Here is a 16,974-nt window from a genome sequence, read left to right on the forward strand (position 1 = left end):
TCCCCAAAGGGCCGGGAATGTCCCCCAAAAGGGCCGGGAATGTCCCCAAAGGGAACCCCCAGGGTCCCCCCGATGTCCCCAGGGCTGTCCCAGGGTCCCCGGGAGGGTGACAACAATTCCAGGCTGGACACGACAATTCCAGGAACTCCATTCCCAATCCAGGAAAATTCCATCCCCAAACCCGGGGGAAATTCCAGGGAAACCCCACGAAATCCTGTTCCCAAATCCAGGGGGATGCCAGGAGATTCCCACGAAATCTGATTCCCGAATCCAGGGGGATTCCCACGAAATCCTATTCCCGAATCCAGGGAGACTCCAGGAGATTCCAGGGAGATTCCCACGAAATCCTATTCCTGAATCCAGGGGAATTCCGGGAGGTTCCCACAAATCCTATTCCCGATTCCAGGGGAATTCCCACAAAATCCTGTTCCCGAATTCCAGGGGAATTCCAGGAGATTCCAGGGATTCCGTCCCCAAACCCAGGCAAAGTCCGTCCCAAGTCCAGGAGGATTCCGGAATTCCGTCCCAAATCCAGGAGGGTTCCGTCCCCGCTGTCCATTCCCAGAGTGTTCCAGGAATTCCCCTCCAGTCCAGGGAAGTTCCCGTTCCAAGTCCAGGAGAATTCCAGGAATTCTGCCCCCAATTCCAGGAGGGTTCCGTTTCCATCCCGGGAAGAGCCAAATCCTCTTTTGTTTCTCCTGGAAAATTCCCCCCACAATTCCCAAATTTCCCCCTTTGGAACAGGAAAATCCAAAAAAAAAACCAAAAAAAAAATTCCAAAAACCATAAAAACCACCAAAAAAACCCCAAAAATTCTGACCCCGCCCCTCCCCCCCAGCCTCCGGATGGGGAGAATTCCCAGGAAAAAGGGGAATTGTCCCAAAAGTATTTAAATATTCATAAATATTCCGTTCTGGGAGGGGGGGAACTGGGGAAAAAATGGGGAAAAAATGGGGGAAAAATGGGGAAAAATCGGGGAAAAATGGGGGAAAAATTGGGGAAAAAATGGGGGGAAAATGGGGAAAAAATGGGGAAAAAATGGGGGGAAAATGGGGGAAAAAAAAGGGAAAAAATTGGGGGAAAAATTGGGGAAATTTCCCCTCCTGGTGTGATAAAAAATGGGACTAAGAGGGGCTGGGGAGGGGCTTTGTCTAATATAGACAAACATTGTGGGAAAGGGAAATCCGGGAATTGTCCCCGAATTCCCTCCCGGGCTGAGGCCGCTCCAGGGACCGGGAAAATCGGATTTTCCTCAAAAACTGCGGGAAAGGGAGAGGGGAGAGGGGAGAGGGGAGAGGGAGGGACCCCCTGCCCCACATCCCAGGGGCACAAAACGCTCGGAAGTGCAGCTGTAAAAAATGGGAATTTTCCAAGCGGGACTTTGGGAGGGGGAGCTTTTCCATAAAAAAAAATCAGGGATGGAGCAAAATCGGCTCCAGCCCCGGGGTTTAGGGAATTTGGGGAATTCGGGGGGTTTTGGGATGGATCCAGCCGGGAAATTCCTCAGCCTGGATTTCTTTGGGTTTTTGGGGGGTTTTTTTCCCCATCCCAAAATCTGCTCCGGGAATTTGCTGGGATTGTCAGAGGTGCTAAAAAATTGGGATTTGGGGATTGGAAAGGTGGGATTGAGCCGGGGGTTTGGAGGGAAATCCTTAAAAAAACCCGGGGGGAAATCCCGGCGTGGGCTCGGATTCCCAAAATCCCCAAAAATCCTAAAAAAATCCCGAAGAATCCCCAAAATAATCCCAAAAAAATTCCACAAAAAGTCTTCCCAGACTGTGGAAAAAGCTTCCTAAAATTCCTGCTGGGAAAAGGGGAGCCAGGAGCTTTTCCATGATTCCTCCTCCTGTTTTCCCTGTTTTCCAGGGGATTTCCCATGGAAAACCCGGAGCAAAGCCCGATTCCCGAATAAAAATTAATTAATAATTAATAATTAGCAGTCCCAGGAACTCCCACAGGACTGAAAACCAGGATGGGATCCTACGGAAATGCCAAAAAAGAAAAAACCAGGATAAAAATCCAAAAAAAATCCAAAATTCCCCAAAAAAATTCCCCTAAAAAAATCGGTGCGGCTCCGATTCCAGCTGGGAATTTTCCAGGAATTCTCTGCCCTTTTTTCATCCCAAAATCTGGGATTTCCTGGGAATTTCAGCTCCCTGCTCCCGGGGTTTCCATCCCTGTCGTGCTCGGCTTCCCCAGGGGCTCGGCGGCGCCGGGAATTCCGGGGGGGATCCCGACATTCCCGACATTCCCGGGGCATCCCCGCTGCTCCGGGAGCGCTGGGAAGAGCGGGAATTCCGGAATTCCGAGGCTCTGCTGGGATCCCACCGCTCACTGGGAAGAGAAGAAACCAAAAGAACAGGGAATGAGGGAAGGGATCCTTCCCTTCCCCAAGGAATGTCCGGGGCTCATCCCGAAATTCCCAACCCCGGGACAGGAGGGAAAAGCTGGGAATGCCCTGGGTGGGACCTGCGACATTCCAGAGGCAGGGACTGAGGGGTTTCCCTCCTTTTTGGGCAATTCCAGGGATTTGGGGGGGGTTGGGATATTCCAGACCCTCGGGAATGAGGAATTCTCCTCATTTTTAGACGGAATTCCCGGAGTTTTGGGCAGGAATTCCCCCTGGATGGTGTTGGGATTGAAGATGGGAGATCTGGGAATGCTCCGGGTGGGATCTGCGACATTCCAGACCCTCGGGACTGAGGGATTCACCTCCTTTTCCTCCAATTCCAGGGATTTGGGGGTGTTTGGGACATTCCAGACCCTCGGGACTGAGGGATTCACCTCCTTTTCCTCCAATTCCAGGGATTTGGGGGTGTTTGGGACATTCCAGACGCTCGGGAATGAGGGATTTCCCTCCTTTCCCTCCAATTCCAGGGATCTGGGGCTGCCCAAAGCCCCGGGAACGAGGGAGGAGCCGATCCCGCTGCATTCCCAGGAAATTCCGGGATCCCCCCCACCCCAGTCCCTGGGAATTCCCAGATTTTTCCATGGAAAACACTCACAAAGCTGATCTCGGTCTCCTGCAGCTCCTCCAGCTCCAGGGGCAGGGAGGGGCCCGGGGATCCGCTGGAAGAACCACGGGAAAAACAGGAATGTGGGGGAATTCTGGGGGGAAATCCAGGGAATCGCAGCCCTCCATCCCAACCCCCTGCTGTTCCCATGGAATTCCCAAGGAATTCTGGGAAAACTGCCTGGAAAGCATCAGAAAATCCAGGATTTCCTGTGGAGAACGTGGGTGAAGAGAAAACTCCAGCTGGGAATTCCATGGAATTAATGGATGAAGGGGATTCCAGATGGAAATCCCAGGGATGGAGAGAACGCCCCAGGTTAACTCCTCCTCGGAATTCCATGGAATTTGTGGATGGACAGAGCATTCCCAGGGAATCCCACAGGGAGAGCAGGAACACCCCAGAGTTCGGGGAGCTCCCAAAACCCCGGCAGGTCCGGGGGAGCAGCGAGCCCAGCGAGCTCCAAACGCCGGGAATTCCAGGGGAGGATCCCAAAAAAAAAACCGGGATGGGCTCACCTGGGCAGGGCGGCTCCGGGAGCGGCGCCGGGCCCCGGGTGCACCTCCACCCCCACGGACCTGCGGGAAGGCGGGATCAGCCCCGGGAACTCGGGATCCAAACCCCAGGAACTCGGGATCAGCCCCGGGAACTCGGGATCCAAACCTCGGGAACGCGGGATGGGGCCCCCTCGGGATTGATCCCAAACTCCCATTGCAGGTTCCCGATCCCAAACCCCCTTTCCCAATCCCAAACCCCTTTTCCCGAACCCAAACCCCTCAGGACTGATCCCAAATCCCCCCCTCCTGATCCCAAACCCCCTTTTCCCAATCCCAGTCCCCTCTCCCAATCCCAATCCCCCTTTCCCGATCCCAAACCCCCTCTCTCGATCCCGATCCCCCTTTCCCAATCCCAAACCCCCTTTTCCCGATCCCAATCCCCCTTTCCCGATCCCAATCCCCCTTTCCCGATCCCAAATCCCCCTTTCCCGATCCCAAATCCCCCTTTCCCGATCCCAAACCCCTTCCCAATCCCAGATCCCCCTTTCCCGATCCCAAACCCCCTTTTCCCAATCCCAGTCCCCTTTCCCAATCCCAGTCCCCTCTCCCGATCCCAATCCCCCCTTCCCAATCCCAGTCCCCTTTCCCGATCCCAAACCCCTTCCCAATCCCAAACCCCCTTTTCCCAATCCCAAACCCCCTTTTCCCAATCCCAGATCCCCCTTTCCCGATCCCAAACCCCCTTTTCCCGATCCCAAACCCCCTTTTCCCGATCCCAAACCCCCTTTTCCCAATCCCAATCCCCCTTTCCCGATCCCAATCCCCCTTTCCCGATCCCAAATCCCTTCCCAATCCCAATCCCCCTTTCCCGATCCCAAACCCCCTCTCCCAATCCCAATCCCCCTTTCCCGATCCCAAACCCCCTTTTCCCGATCCCGATCCTTTCCCGATCCCAAACCCCCTTTCCCGATCCCGATCCCCCTTTCCCACCTGCTGGGGGGGGAGGCGGCGCCGGCGCTGCCCAGGGAGGGGCTGGACAGGGACGGGGACAGCGACAGCGACAGCGACGGCGCCACCGAGGGCCCGCCCACCCCCGGCACCGAGCGCGGGAGCAGATCCGGGCGGGAGCCTGCGGGGGAACGGGACCGGGTCAGGGACGGGAACCCGGGAATGGGAACGGGAACGGGAAACTGGGAATGGGAACGGGAACGGGAAACTGGGAATGGAAACGGGATTGGGAGCCTGCAGGGGAACGGGACCGGGTCAGGGACGGGAACCCGGGAATGGGAACGGGAAACTGGGAATGGAAACGGGAACGGGAAACTGGGAATGGAAACGGGATTGGGAAACTGGGAATGGAAACGGGATTGGGAGCCTGCAGGGGAACGGGACCGGGTCAGGGACGGGAACAGGAAACTGGGAATGGGAATGGGAAACTGGGAATGGAAACGGGATTGGGAGCCTGCGGGGGAACGGGACCGGGTCAGGGACGGGAACCTGGGAATGGGAACGGGGACAGGAAATCGGGAATGGGAGCCTGCAGGGGAACAGGACCGGGTCAGGGACGGGAAACTGGGAATGGGAACGGGAACGGGAAACTGGGAATGGAAACGGGATTGGGAGCCTGCAGGGGAACGGGAACGGGTCAGGGACGGGAACCTGGGAATGGGAACGGGGACAGGAAATCGGGAATGGGAGCCTGCAGGGGAACGGGACGGGGTCAGGGATGGGAACGGGAACCTGGGAACGGGATTGGGAATGGAGTCAGGAAACTGAGAATGGGGTTGGGATTTCTGGGATAACAATGGGGATTCTGTGGGACGAAAATGGGGATTTTTGGGATACAAACAGGGATTTTTGGGATACAAACGGGGTTTTTCGGTATACAAATGGGGTTTTTGGAACACAAATGGGGATATTCGGGATACAAAGGGGTTTTTTGGGATACAAATGGGGGTTTTGAGACACCAACAGGATTTTTCGGGATACAAATGGGGATTTTTGGGATATAAACGGGGTTTTTCAGGACACAAGCGGGGTTTTTCAGGACACAAACGGGGATTTTCAGGACACAAGCGGGTGTTTGGGCTAGAGCTCCTGCTGCCCACCTTGCTCCAGGTCCAGCTCGGGGCCCGGCGGGGCCCGGGCGTCGCCGGCGGCCGGGAGCTGGCTCGGGGCCGGGGTCCCCCCGGGGCAGCTCCTGCGGGGCGCGGCGGCACCGCCCCGGCTCTTCTTGGACGGGGAGGGCTTCACTGGAAAGGAACCGTGAAAAGCGGGATCACCCGGGGCAGGGAGCGGGAAAAGGGGAAATCCTCCAGGAAAGCAATCCCCAGGGAAAATAAAGCTGCTTTTCAGGGAGGTTTTCAGGTGAAAAGAAGTAGGAGAAGGAGGAAAAGGTTGGAAAAGGGGGAAAAAATCCCTAACCAAAAAAAAGCGCTTTTCCAACTTTTTCCAGGGAATTTTTATGTTAAGAAAAGGAAAAACAAGCTGAAAAAAATAGGAAAAAAGCTATAAAACAGCAGGAAAACCCAGAGAAGGGGGAAAAAACACCATTAAAAAAGAACTTTTCCAGCTTTTTATGGCGGGGCAGAGAAGGAGAAAAGCTGAAAAAAACCAGGAAAAAGCTGGGAAAAAAGGGGGGCAATGGGGAGCGGGGCTGGCAGGCGGGAATTGGGGAGGGAAATTGGGAATTGGGGGGCACTCACGTGGGATCCTGCGGAACACCGTGTGGCACATGAAGCGTTGGAAGCGCTCGGCGTAGAAGCTGGGCCGGTGCACGGACACCGTGTCCTGGAACCCGGGAAAACGGGAATGAGCCCCGGGATCCGGGAATGCCGGGCGGGGGGGCGGCGCCGAGGGGCTCGGGGGCAGGATCCGGGAATAAATCCCAGGGATTCCGGGAACAAACCCCAGGGATTCCGGGAATAAACCCCAGGGATTCCGGGAATAAACCCCAGGGATTCCGGGAACAAACCCCAGGGATTCTGGGAATAAGTCCCAGGGATTCCGGGAATAAACCCCAGGGATTCAGGAATCTCAAAATGTGTGCAGTTCCCTTAGAAGATGGGATTTGCCTTTGAAATTCGGGTTTTCCTCAAAGATTGGGGATTTTCCATAGGAAAGGGCCACTTCTCCATAAAAAGGCGTTTTCCTTTCAAAAAGTTCTGCTTTTCCATAAAAAATCCCTATTTTTTTCATAAAAATTCCCGTTTTTTCCATAAAAATTCCCGTTTTTCCACAAAAATTCCTGTTTTTTCCATAAAAAATTCCCGGTTTTCCATAAAAAATTCCCGGTTTTCCATAGAAACTCCTGGTTTTCCATAAAAATTCCCACTCTTTCCACAGGAATTCCCAGTTCCCACTCACCCCATCGTGCACCAGGGCCTTCCAGGAGTGCTCGAGCTTCTTCACGAACCTGCAGGGAGGGAATGGAGCAGGAATTCCCAGGAATTCCCAGGAATTCCCGGGGGCTGAAGCCCATGCAGGAAAGGCTCAGGAAATGCGGGGTTAATTAATGGGCAATTAATTAGCGACTGATGCCCGACCTGTAGGACTGCAGGACGTCGATGATGCCGATGTAGAGCAGCAGCCGCTCCCCCCGCGAGTTCCTGGCGGGAATTCCGCCCATCCTGGGAAAAGGGGATGGGGTCAGGAATGGGATCAGGAATGGGGAATGGGGTCAGGGAACGGGGAATGGGAAAGGGGAATGGGGTCAGGGAATGGAGAATGGGGTCAGGGAATGGATCAGGAATGGGGTCAGGGAATGGATCAGGAATTGGGAATAGGATTGGGAATTGGGAATGGGGTCAGGGAATGGGAATAGGGAATGCATCCCAGTAAATCCCAGTAAACTCCAGTAAGCCCCAGTGATTCCCAGTAACTCCCAGCCCATCTCACTGGTCATTGGTCTTGATGGTCCATCCCAGTCCATCCCAGTCCATCCCAGTTAACCCCAGTGATTCCCAATCAATCAATCAATCAATCTCTCTCACTGGTCATCGGTCTCGATGGTGCCCCCTCTCCGTGCCTCCCCCTGGATGGACTCCATGGCGGTGGAGTAGAGCGCTCTCTGTGCCGCGGTCCATCCCAGTCCATCCCAGTTAACCCCAGTGATTCCCAATCAATCAATCAATCAATCAATCTCACTGGTCATCGGTCTCGATGGTGCCCCCTCTCCGTGCCTCCCCCTGGATGGACTCCATGGCGGTGGAGTAGAGCGCTCTCTGTGCCGCGGTCCATCCCAGTCCATCCCAGTTAACCCCAGTGATTCCCAATCAATCAATCAATCACTCAATCAATCTCACTGGTCATCGGTCTCGATGGTGCCCCCTCTCCGAGCCTCCCCCTGGATGGACTCCATGGCGGTGGAGTAGAGCGCTCTCTGTGCCGCGGGTCCCAGTCCATCCCAGTTAACCCCAGTGATTCCCAATCAATCAATCAATCAATCAATCTCTCTCACTGGTCATCGGTCTCGATGGTGCCCCCTCTCCGTGCCTCCCCCTGGATGGACTCCATGGCGGTGGAGTAGAGCGCTCTCTGTGCCGCGGGCTGGCCCAGTCCATCCCAGTCCATCCCAGTTAACCCCAGTGATTCCCAATCAATCAATCAATCAATCAATCAATCTCACTGATCATCAGTCTCGATGGTGCCTCCCCTGCGTGCCTCCCCCTGGATGGACTCCATGGCGGTGGAGTAGAGCGCTCTCTGTGCCGCGGTCCATCCCGGTCCATCCCAGTCCATCCCAGTGATTCCCAATCAATCAATCAATCAATCAATCAATCTCTCTCACTGATCATCGGTCTCGATGGTGCCCCCTCTCCGTGCCTCCCCCTGGATGGACTCCATGGCGGTGGAGTAGAGCGCTCTCTGTGCCGCGGTCCATCCCGGTCCATCCCAGTCCATCCCAGTTAACCCCAGTGATTCCCAATCAATCAATCAATCAATCACTCAATCTCACTGGTCATCGGTCTCGATGGTGCCCCCTCTCCGTGCCTCCCCCTGGATGGACTCCATGGCGGTGGAGTAGAGCGCTCTCTGTGCCGCGGGCCGGCCCCGCGGGTCGCGCTCCCCGTCCCGCTCGCCGTGGCCGCCGGCGGCCGCGCGCTCGCGCTGGGCCTGGTCCAGGCTGTGGATGGCCACCAGCAGGCTGTAGTCCATGATCTTGAAGCTCTGCAGCACCTGCCCGTGGAAACGGGAATGCGGGAATGTGAGAATGTGGGAATGTGGGAACGGCACCGGGGGATCCCGACAGGGAGGCGGCTGCCCTGATGGGAAACGGGCAAAAACGGGGCGGGACCGTGGTTTGGGATCGCCCAGAAACACGTGCCATGAAAACCCCCAGAACATGGAAAAAGGGTGCAACACCCCCAATCCTCCCCCAAAAAACAAGAGAAAGCCCAGCCCAGCCCCAATTTCCCCCAAGACCCCAGGAAAAAGCTCAGCCCACCCCCAATTTCCTCCCAAAAACCAGGAAAAACAGCAGAACACCCCCAATTCCCCCCAGACCCCAGGAAAAGTCCATCCCACCCCGATTTCCCCCCAAACCCCAGGAAAAGCCCATCCCAGCCCCAATTCCCCCCAGACCCCAGGAAAAGCCCATCCCAGCCCCAATTCCCCCCAGACCCCAGGAGAAAGCCCATCCCACCCCGATTCCCCCCAGACCCCAGGAGAAAAGGCAGAACACCCCAAATTTTCCCCAAAAAAGCCAGGAAAAGCCCATCCCACCCCGATTCCCCCCAGGCCCCAGGAGAAAAGGCAGAACACCCCAAATTTTCCCCAAAAACGCCAGGAAAAGCCCATCCCACCCCGATTTCCCCCCAGACCCCAGGAGAAAAGGCAGAATACCCCAAATTTTCCCCAAAAAAGCCAGTAGAAATCCCATCCCACCCCGATTCCCCCCAAACCCCAGGAAAAGCCCATCCCAGCCCCAATTCCCCCCAGACCCCAGGAGAAAGCCCATCCCACCCCGATTCCCCCCAGGCCCCAGGAGAAAAAGCAGAACACCCCAAATTTTCCCCAAGAACGCCAGTACAAAGCCCATCCCAGCCCCATTTTCCCCCCAGACCCCAGGAAAAGCCCATCCCACCCCGATTTCTCCCCCAGACCCCAGGAGAAATCCCATCCCACCCCCATTCCCCCCAGACCCCGGCAGAACGCCCCCGGCCGCGCTGACCAGGCAGTCCCTCTGCAGCGTCTTGCACAGCGCGTTGTACATGTCGGCGTCCAGGAAGAGCCCGTCGGGCAGGTCCTGCATGAAGTCCAGGTCCTTGAAGGTGGGGAAGGCCTTGTCGCGCTCCTTGGGCGAGGCGCGGCGCTTGTAGGTGGAGCCCTTGAGGTCGTACTTGAGGTGCATGCGCACGGAGCGCGGCAGCAGGTTGTTCATCACCACGATGCGGATGTTCTTGCCGCCCGCCTGCACGCAGTACAGCCCGTAGAACTTGGGCAGCAGCGTGCGCGGGTTCTGGTTCAGGTTCTGCCGGGCCACAACGGGAGGGACGCCAACGGTCACGGGGGTGCGGCGGGTTTGGGGGGGTTAGGGGGGGTTTGGAGGGGTTAGGAAGGGTTTTGGGGGGGTTAGGAGGGGTTTTGGGGGGGTTAGGAGGGGTTAGGGGTGATTTTGAGGGGTTAGGAAGGGTTTTGGGGGGCTAGGAGGGGGTTTGGGAGGGGATTAGGAGGGGTTTTGGGAGGGTTAGGAGGGGGTTTGGGAGGGTTAGGAGGGGGTTTGGGGGGTTAGGAAGGGTTTGGAGGGGGTTAGGAGGGGTTTTGGGGGGGTTTGGGGTGATTTTGAGGGGTTAGGAGGGGGTTTGGGAGGGTTAGGAGGGGATTTGGGAGGGTTAGGAGGGGGTTTGGGGGGTTTGGGGTGATTTTTGAGGGGTTAGGAAGGGTTTTGGGGGGGTTAGGGGTGATTTTGAGGGGTTAGGAGGAAGTCTAGGGGGATTAGGGGCGGTTAGTAAGGGTTTGGGGGGGGGTTAGGAGGGGTTTTAAGGGGGTTTGGGGTGATTTTGAGGGGTTAGGAGGGGTTTTGAGGGGTTAGAAGGGGGTTTGGGAGGGTTATGAGGGGTTTGGGGGGGTTACGAGGAGTTTTGGGGGGGTTTGGGGTGATTTTGAGGGGTTAGGAGGGGTTTTGGGGGGGTTAGGAGGGGTTAGGAGGGGTTTGGGTTGATTTTGAGGGGTTAGGAGGGGTTGGGGGGGTTAGGAGGGGGTTTGGGGGGTAGGGATGCATCAAAACCACAGATAAAATGTGGGAAGTGCATCAAATTTTCTCTGGTGTGGGGATGTTCTATGGATTGTTGGGTTTTCTGTGGATTTTGGGGGTTTTGGGGTTTTAGGGCTGGGAATGAATCAAAATTGCAGATAAAACGTGGGAAGAGCATCCAAACACCTCTGGTTTGGGGGTTTTCCATGGATTGTTGGGTTTTCCATGGATTTTGGGTTTTCCATGATTTTGGGGTTTTCCATGGACTGTTGGGCCTGGCAAGGGCTCAGACCCGGGGGGACGAGAGCCCGGCCCCGCTGTCCCCGGTGATCCGGGCGCTGTGCCGGGACTGCCCGGACTGCCAGGCTGGGAATTCCCAGGGAACTCCCGGAATTCCGGGCGCTCTCACCATGTAGTAGCCGGGCAGCAGCTTCTGCAGGAACTCGGCCTCCTTGTGCTGCACGGTCTTGATGATGAACTCGTCGTCGCTGGAGACGTAGAAGAGCGAGCCGCTGGCGCCCGAGTTGGAGAGCTCGATCAGGGGCTCGCTGCACAGCGAGTACTGCGGGGACAGGGGACAGGGCTGGGACCCGGGAGGGATGGGGGACTGGGGACATGGGGACATGGGGAGGGATGGGGGATTGGGGACAGGGCTGGGGACACGGGGAGGAATGGGGGATTGGGGACAGGGGTCAGGGCTGGGGACACGGGAGGGATGGGGGACTGGGGACAGGGCTGGGGACACGGGGAGGGATGGGGGATTGGGGACAGCTGGGGGATTGGGGACACCAGGACAGGGCTGGGGACACGGGGAGGGATGGGGGATTGGGGACAGGGCTGGGGACACGGGGAGGGATGGGGGATTGGGGACAGGGGATAGGGCTGGGGACATGGGAGGGATGGGACTGGGGACAGCTGGGGGATTGGGGACACCAGGACAGGGCTGGGACCCCGGGAGGGATGGGGGACTGGGGACATGGGGACAGGGGCTGGGACTCTGGGGACAGCCAGGACTGGGGACAGCGGGGGGATTGGGGATTTCCTGCTCAAAGCGAGCAGGGGAACGGTTCGGAGCATGGAAGGGCAGCCAGGAGCGGCTGGGCGGCAGCACGAGGGGAAAAGGTGTCCCAAAATATGGGGGAGAAAAATGAGGAAAAAGGGGAGGAAAAGGGGGAAAAAGAGGGGGAAAGCGAGGAGAGGGGAGGAGAGGGGAGGAGAGGGGAGGAGAGGAGAGGAGAGGAGAGGAGAGGAGAGGAGAGGAGAGGAGAGGAGAGGAGAGGAGAGGAGAGGAGAGGAGAGGAGAGGAGAGGAGAGGAGAGGAGAGAAAAAAAAGGAAGAGGAAAAACGGGAAGAGAAGAAGAAAGGAAATGGAAAAGGAAGACAAAAAGGTAAAAGGGAAAAACAGGAAGGGGGAAAAAGGAATTCCAAGGAAAGCAAAAGGGAAAGGGGAAAAAGGAATTCTGGGGAAAGAGAAATGGAAGAAGGAAAAGGGAATTCCAGGGAATTCCAGGGAAGGAAAAGGGAAGGAGAGGGGTCCCAGCTGACCAGGTAGTCGTCGGGGCGGATGCCGAAGAGCTCCCGGAAGTAGCGGAAGGCCACGGGCGCGTAGGTCTTGAAGCGGAAATCGTTGTAGTGGTGGGCGGGGGTGAGGTTGCTGCCCTCGCTGCGGGGACACGGAACGTTCCGGACCGGGGTCGGGATCCTGCAGGGAACCCGGCCGCGCGGCCCGGGAGGGAGCCGGGAGGCTGACCTGGGGAAGAAGATGCTCTCCACCACGTAGAAATCCTGCATGAGCACGTCGCGCTCGGGCTTGGTGCTCAGGCTGCCCACGGTGTGCGTGATGCCCAGCTGGATGGCGCCCTTCAGCGCCGAGGACGTCGTCTGGGGACGGGGGAGAACGGGGTCACAGTGGGAATGGGAATGGGGACGGGAATGGGGACGGGAATGGGGACGGGAACGGGGGTTACAGCGGGAATGGGGACGGGAATGGGGACAGGAACGGGGACGGGAACGGGGACGGGAACGGGGACGGGAACGGGGACGGGGGTTACAGCTGGATGGCGCCCTTCAGCGCCGAGGACGTCGTCTGGGGACGGGGGAGAACGGGGTCACAGTGGGAATGGGAATGGGGACAGGAATGGGAACGGGAATGGGGACGGGGACGGGAATGGGGACGGGAATGGGGATGGGAATGGGGACGGGAACGGGGGTTACAGCTGGATGGCGCCCTTCAGCACCGAGGACGTCGTCTGGGGACGGGGGAGAACGGGGTCACAGCGGGAATGGGGACGGGAACGGGGACGGGAATGGGGACGGGAATGGGGACGGGAATGGGGGTTACAGCAGGAATGGGGACGGGAACGGGGACGGGAACGGGGACGGGAATGGGAATGGGGACGGGAATGGGGATGGGAATGGGGATGGGAACGGGAACAGGGGTTACAGCTGGATGGATGACGCCCTTCACCACTGATAACGTCGTCTGGGGATGGAGTGGAACAGGGTTACAGCGGGAATGGGGATGGGAACTCAAATGGGAATTAGAGCTGGGAATGGGAACGGGAATGCAGTGGGAATACAGTGGGAACAGGAATGGGAATGGGAATTACAGCTGGGAACGGAGTGGGAACGGGAATTACAGTGGGAATGGCAGTTACAGGAGAAACGGAAATGGGAATTACAGCTGGGAACAGGAATTACAGCTGGTAATGGGAACGGGAATCACAGCTGGGAACGGGAATTACAGCTGGGAACGGGAATTACAGCTGGGAACGGGAATGGGAACGGGAACGGGAATGGGAACGGGAATTACAGCTGGGAATGGGAATCACAGCTGGGAACGGGAAGGGGAATCACAGCTGGGAACAGGGAAATGGGGTTACAGCGGGAATGGGGCTAGGAATTACAATGGGGATGGGAGTGGGAATGGGAATTCCTGTTCCAGCCCCCAGAAACGCGCTGGGAACGGGAATTCCAGCTGGGAATGGGGCTGGGAACAGGAGGGATTTGGTGGGAAAGGCAACAGGAGCTCAATGGGAATTCAATGGGAACAGGAACTCAGCGGGAATGAGAATTCAGTGGGAACAGACGGAATTCAATGGAAATGGGAACTGCAAGAATTCAGTGGGAACGAGAAGGATCCAATGGGAATAGAAACTCAGTGGAAAAGGGAATTGGAATGAGAAAAAAAACCCAGAAAATTCCCTTTTTCTTTCATTTCCATGGTGCTCTCATTCCCACAGTGATCCCGGGCAAAACTCCTTGGGAAAAGTGAACAGAAGCGGGAATTTACCTTTTTGTAGGTGGTTTCCCCCGTGGAATCCACTCCTCTGTGGCCTTTCCGGATGGTTTGGGATCCTCCCGGCATCTTGGGGAAAAGAAAAAATGGGAGCAGAGAAAGAGAGTTGGAACATTAAATTTTTTACAGGGCTTTTCCCACCCAAAAACCACCTGGAAAAGTTTGGGGTTTATTCCTGGAACCCATGGGAAGCTGGGCTGGGTTTTCCCCACGGTAATCCCAATGCTTTAGGAGGAATTTTGGGAAAGCTGCAAATCCCAATCCGGTGATTCCCAGCCCAGGGATCCAAGGATTCATCCAGGAGCTGTCAAACTGAATTTTTCCAGGGATTTTGGGGGTGGTTCCAGAATTGATTCGGGTTTTGAAGCAGGAATTCCCTTGGGAAGGATGAATTCCCAAAACTCCCATGGGAGGAGCTGCCCAGCGTCAAGGCAGGCTTGGAAAAGGAGCAAGAAAAGCTGAAATTTGGGATTTTTCCAGCCTGGAACTCACCTCAGGAGTCAAGGACTTCTTGAAGGTGTTGGATCCTACCAAAAAAAAAGAAAATCCACACTCAGAGAGGATCAACCCCACAAAAGCAATGTGAAATCCCAGAAAAACGAGAAAAATCCCACAAAACCAGGGAAAACTCCTACAAAACACAAAACCTGAATTATCCCACCCACACACGCTGCTCTCCTGGAGTTTCTGGCCCCAAATTCCCAGAAAAACACACGGATAAAGAGCCAGAAAATCAAGGATCAGGCCTCAAATCCTTCCAGGGAAAACTGAGGAGCAAGGAACTCCTTCCCAGATGGAATCTTTATGGAGCTAACCCAAAATTTAAGGTGGAAAGGGTGACTTGGAGCTGAAAAAAAGTGGGATAAAGGCCTGGATTCTCCCAGCAGTTCTGCCTGGTTCAGGCAAAACCAGGCAAAGCAAAAACCCTGCCTTTCAGAGCCCAAAACTCTGCGTTTTATCCCCAAAAAAAGCCTCCGAGGCGGCAATTCCCGATTTTCCAGCCCGTTCCCCGGCTCCCGTCCCCGCTGACCCAGCAAATCCCAGGGCTCTGCCGCTCTGCTGCCCCTTCCCGGGCTCTTTTTGGGATTTCCCTGGGATTTTGGGATCCCAGAGCCGTTCCCACCCCCGTGAGTCACCCGACGGGAACGGGAATCGGATTTCCCTGGCACAGACGCGCGGCTCCCTCCCCGCCCCGCTCCCCACCTGCACTTTCAATCGTTATTTTGGGGAATTTTGGGCCCCCCAGATCCCCCCCCGGGCATTCCCGGGTGTTTCACAGGGAAAGGGGAGCTCAGGATTTGGGTTTTCCAGGGAAAAGTTGGGTCTGGGCTCCCCCTGGGGCACCTCAGACAGCCCCAGGAAGCCCCAAATGCCCCAGAATTCCCCCAGGAAGCTCCAAATGCCCCAGAATTCCCCCAAACCCCCTCCCCAAAAGAGTCCCCCCCCCCAAAATAACCCCATAAAAACCCCAAAGAACCCCTGCCAGCCCCAGAGTTCTACACTCCCCAAAAAAGCCCCAAAGGCCCCAAAGAACCCCATCATCCCTAAATTTCCACACCCCAAAAAGAACCCTCCAGCCTCCCAGCCCCAAACCCACCCAAAACCCCCAAAGACCCCCCAGAAAACCCCAAACCCCCAAGACCCCTCTGATCCTTGGAGTCCCCTCACGCCCCCAGACCCCTCATAAACCCAAATCCCCCTCACAACCCCCCAGATCCCCCTCATACCCCCCAAACCCCCTCATAACCCCCAAAATCCCTTCATAACCCCCCAAAACCCCCTCATAGCCCCCAAAACCCCCTCATAACCCCTCAAATCCCCTCATAACCCCCAAAACCTCCACATAACGCCCCAAATCCCCCTCATAACCCCCCAAAATCCCCCTCATAACCCCCCAAAATCCCCCTCATAACCTCCAAAATCCCCTCATAAACCCCAATTCTCCCTCATAACCCCCAAGACCCCCTCATAACCCCCCAGATCCCCCTCATAACCCTAAAATCCCCTGATAACCCCTCAAATCTCCCTCATAAGCCCCAAATCCCCCTCATAACCCCCAAAATCCCCTCATAACCCCCGCGATCCCCCTCATAACCCCCAAAATCCCCTCATAACCCCCGCGATGCCCCTCATAACCCCCAAAATCCCCTCATAACCCCCCAGATCCCCCTCATAACCTCCAAAACCCCCTCATAACCCCCCAAACCCCCTCATAACCCCCCAGATCCCCCTCATAGTCCCCCAAACCCCCTCATAACCCCCATAATCCCCCTCATAACCCCCCACATCCCCCTGGTAACCCCCAGGATCCCCCCGAGGTCCCCCCTAGTTCCCCCCAGTCCCCTCACGCCCCCAGAGCCCCCTCACCCTCACGCTGCCCCCTCAGCCCCTCACGCCCTCGGCCCCCCCAGGCCCTCCCCGAGCCCCCGGCCGCGCCCGCCGGGCCCTCCCCGCGCCGCCGGCGCCGCCCCCGCGCCCGCTCCCGGCCGGTACCGCCGAGGCCGCCGCTGCTGCCGCTGCTGCCGCCGGACTCGGGCCCCGCCGCCGCCATCTTGGAGCGCGCGCTGCGCCCCCCCCCTCAGCCCGCCCCCGCCCGCCACGCCCGGCCACGCCCCCGCCCACGCGAGCCACGCCCTTTTCGGAATAAACCCCGCCCTCTCGTCGTATTGACGCTCCTTATGCGGACGAAGACACGCCCACTCGCCGTCCAGCACCGCCTCTTTTATGCGCGGCTCCACCCCCTCGCGGCTGAACCACGCCTCTTCCCCGTCCACCCCGCCCCGCATGCTCAGCCCCACCAATCAGGCGTGGCCACGCCCCGTTCTATGCTAAACCGCGCCCTTTCCGCGCTCAGCCCCGCCCCTCCCGGCGCGCCCCACGCGGCCGCGGGCGATGGGGGCCGCGGGGGCCACGCGGGCGGGCCAGCACGGCGCATGCGCGGCTCGGGCCGCGGCTCCGCCTCCCCCGGCTCGC

General features: G+C 57.4%; 1 protein-coding gene across 1 annotated transcript; it reads right to left on the reverse strand.

The window, feature by feature from the left end:
* Positions 1 to 192: 192 nt before the first annotated feature.
* On the reverse strand, positions 193 to 16,552 carry PIP5K1A (phosphatidylinositol-4-phosphate 5-kinase type 1 alpha; the record flags this gene model as incomplete). The annotated part of the gene is made up of 16 exons (XM_084223349.1): positions 193 to 2,334; positions 3,006 to 3,069; positions 3,530 to 3,589; positions 4,499 to 4,637; positions 5,617 to 5,760; positions 6,214 to 6,298; positions 6,875 to 6,923; positions 7,054 to 7,137; positions 8,466 to 8,686; positions 9,681 to 9,980; positions 11,113 to 11,265; positions 12,249 to 12,366; positions 12,454 to 12,584; positions 13,996 to 14,070; positions 14,494 to 14,528; positions 16,495 to 16,552. 16 exons carry the CDS (start codon positions 16,550 to 16,552, stop codon positions 2,332 to 2,334), a joined length of 1,719 nt encoding a protein of 572 aa, XP_084079475.1. The 3' UTR covers positions 193 to 2,331.
* Positions 16,553 to 16,974: the final 422 nt, after the last annotated feature.

This window comes from Fringilla coelebs (assembly GCF_963513975.1).
Source record: "Fringilla coelebs genome assembly, chromosome: 29".
NCBI classification, from domain to species: Eukaryota; Metazoa; Chordata; class Aves; order Passeriformes; family Fringillidae; genus Fringilla; species Fringilla coelebs.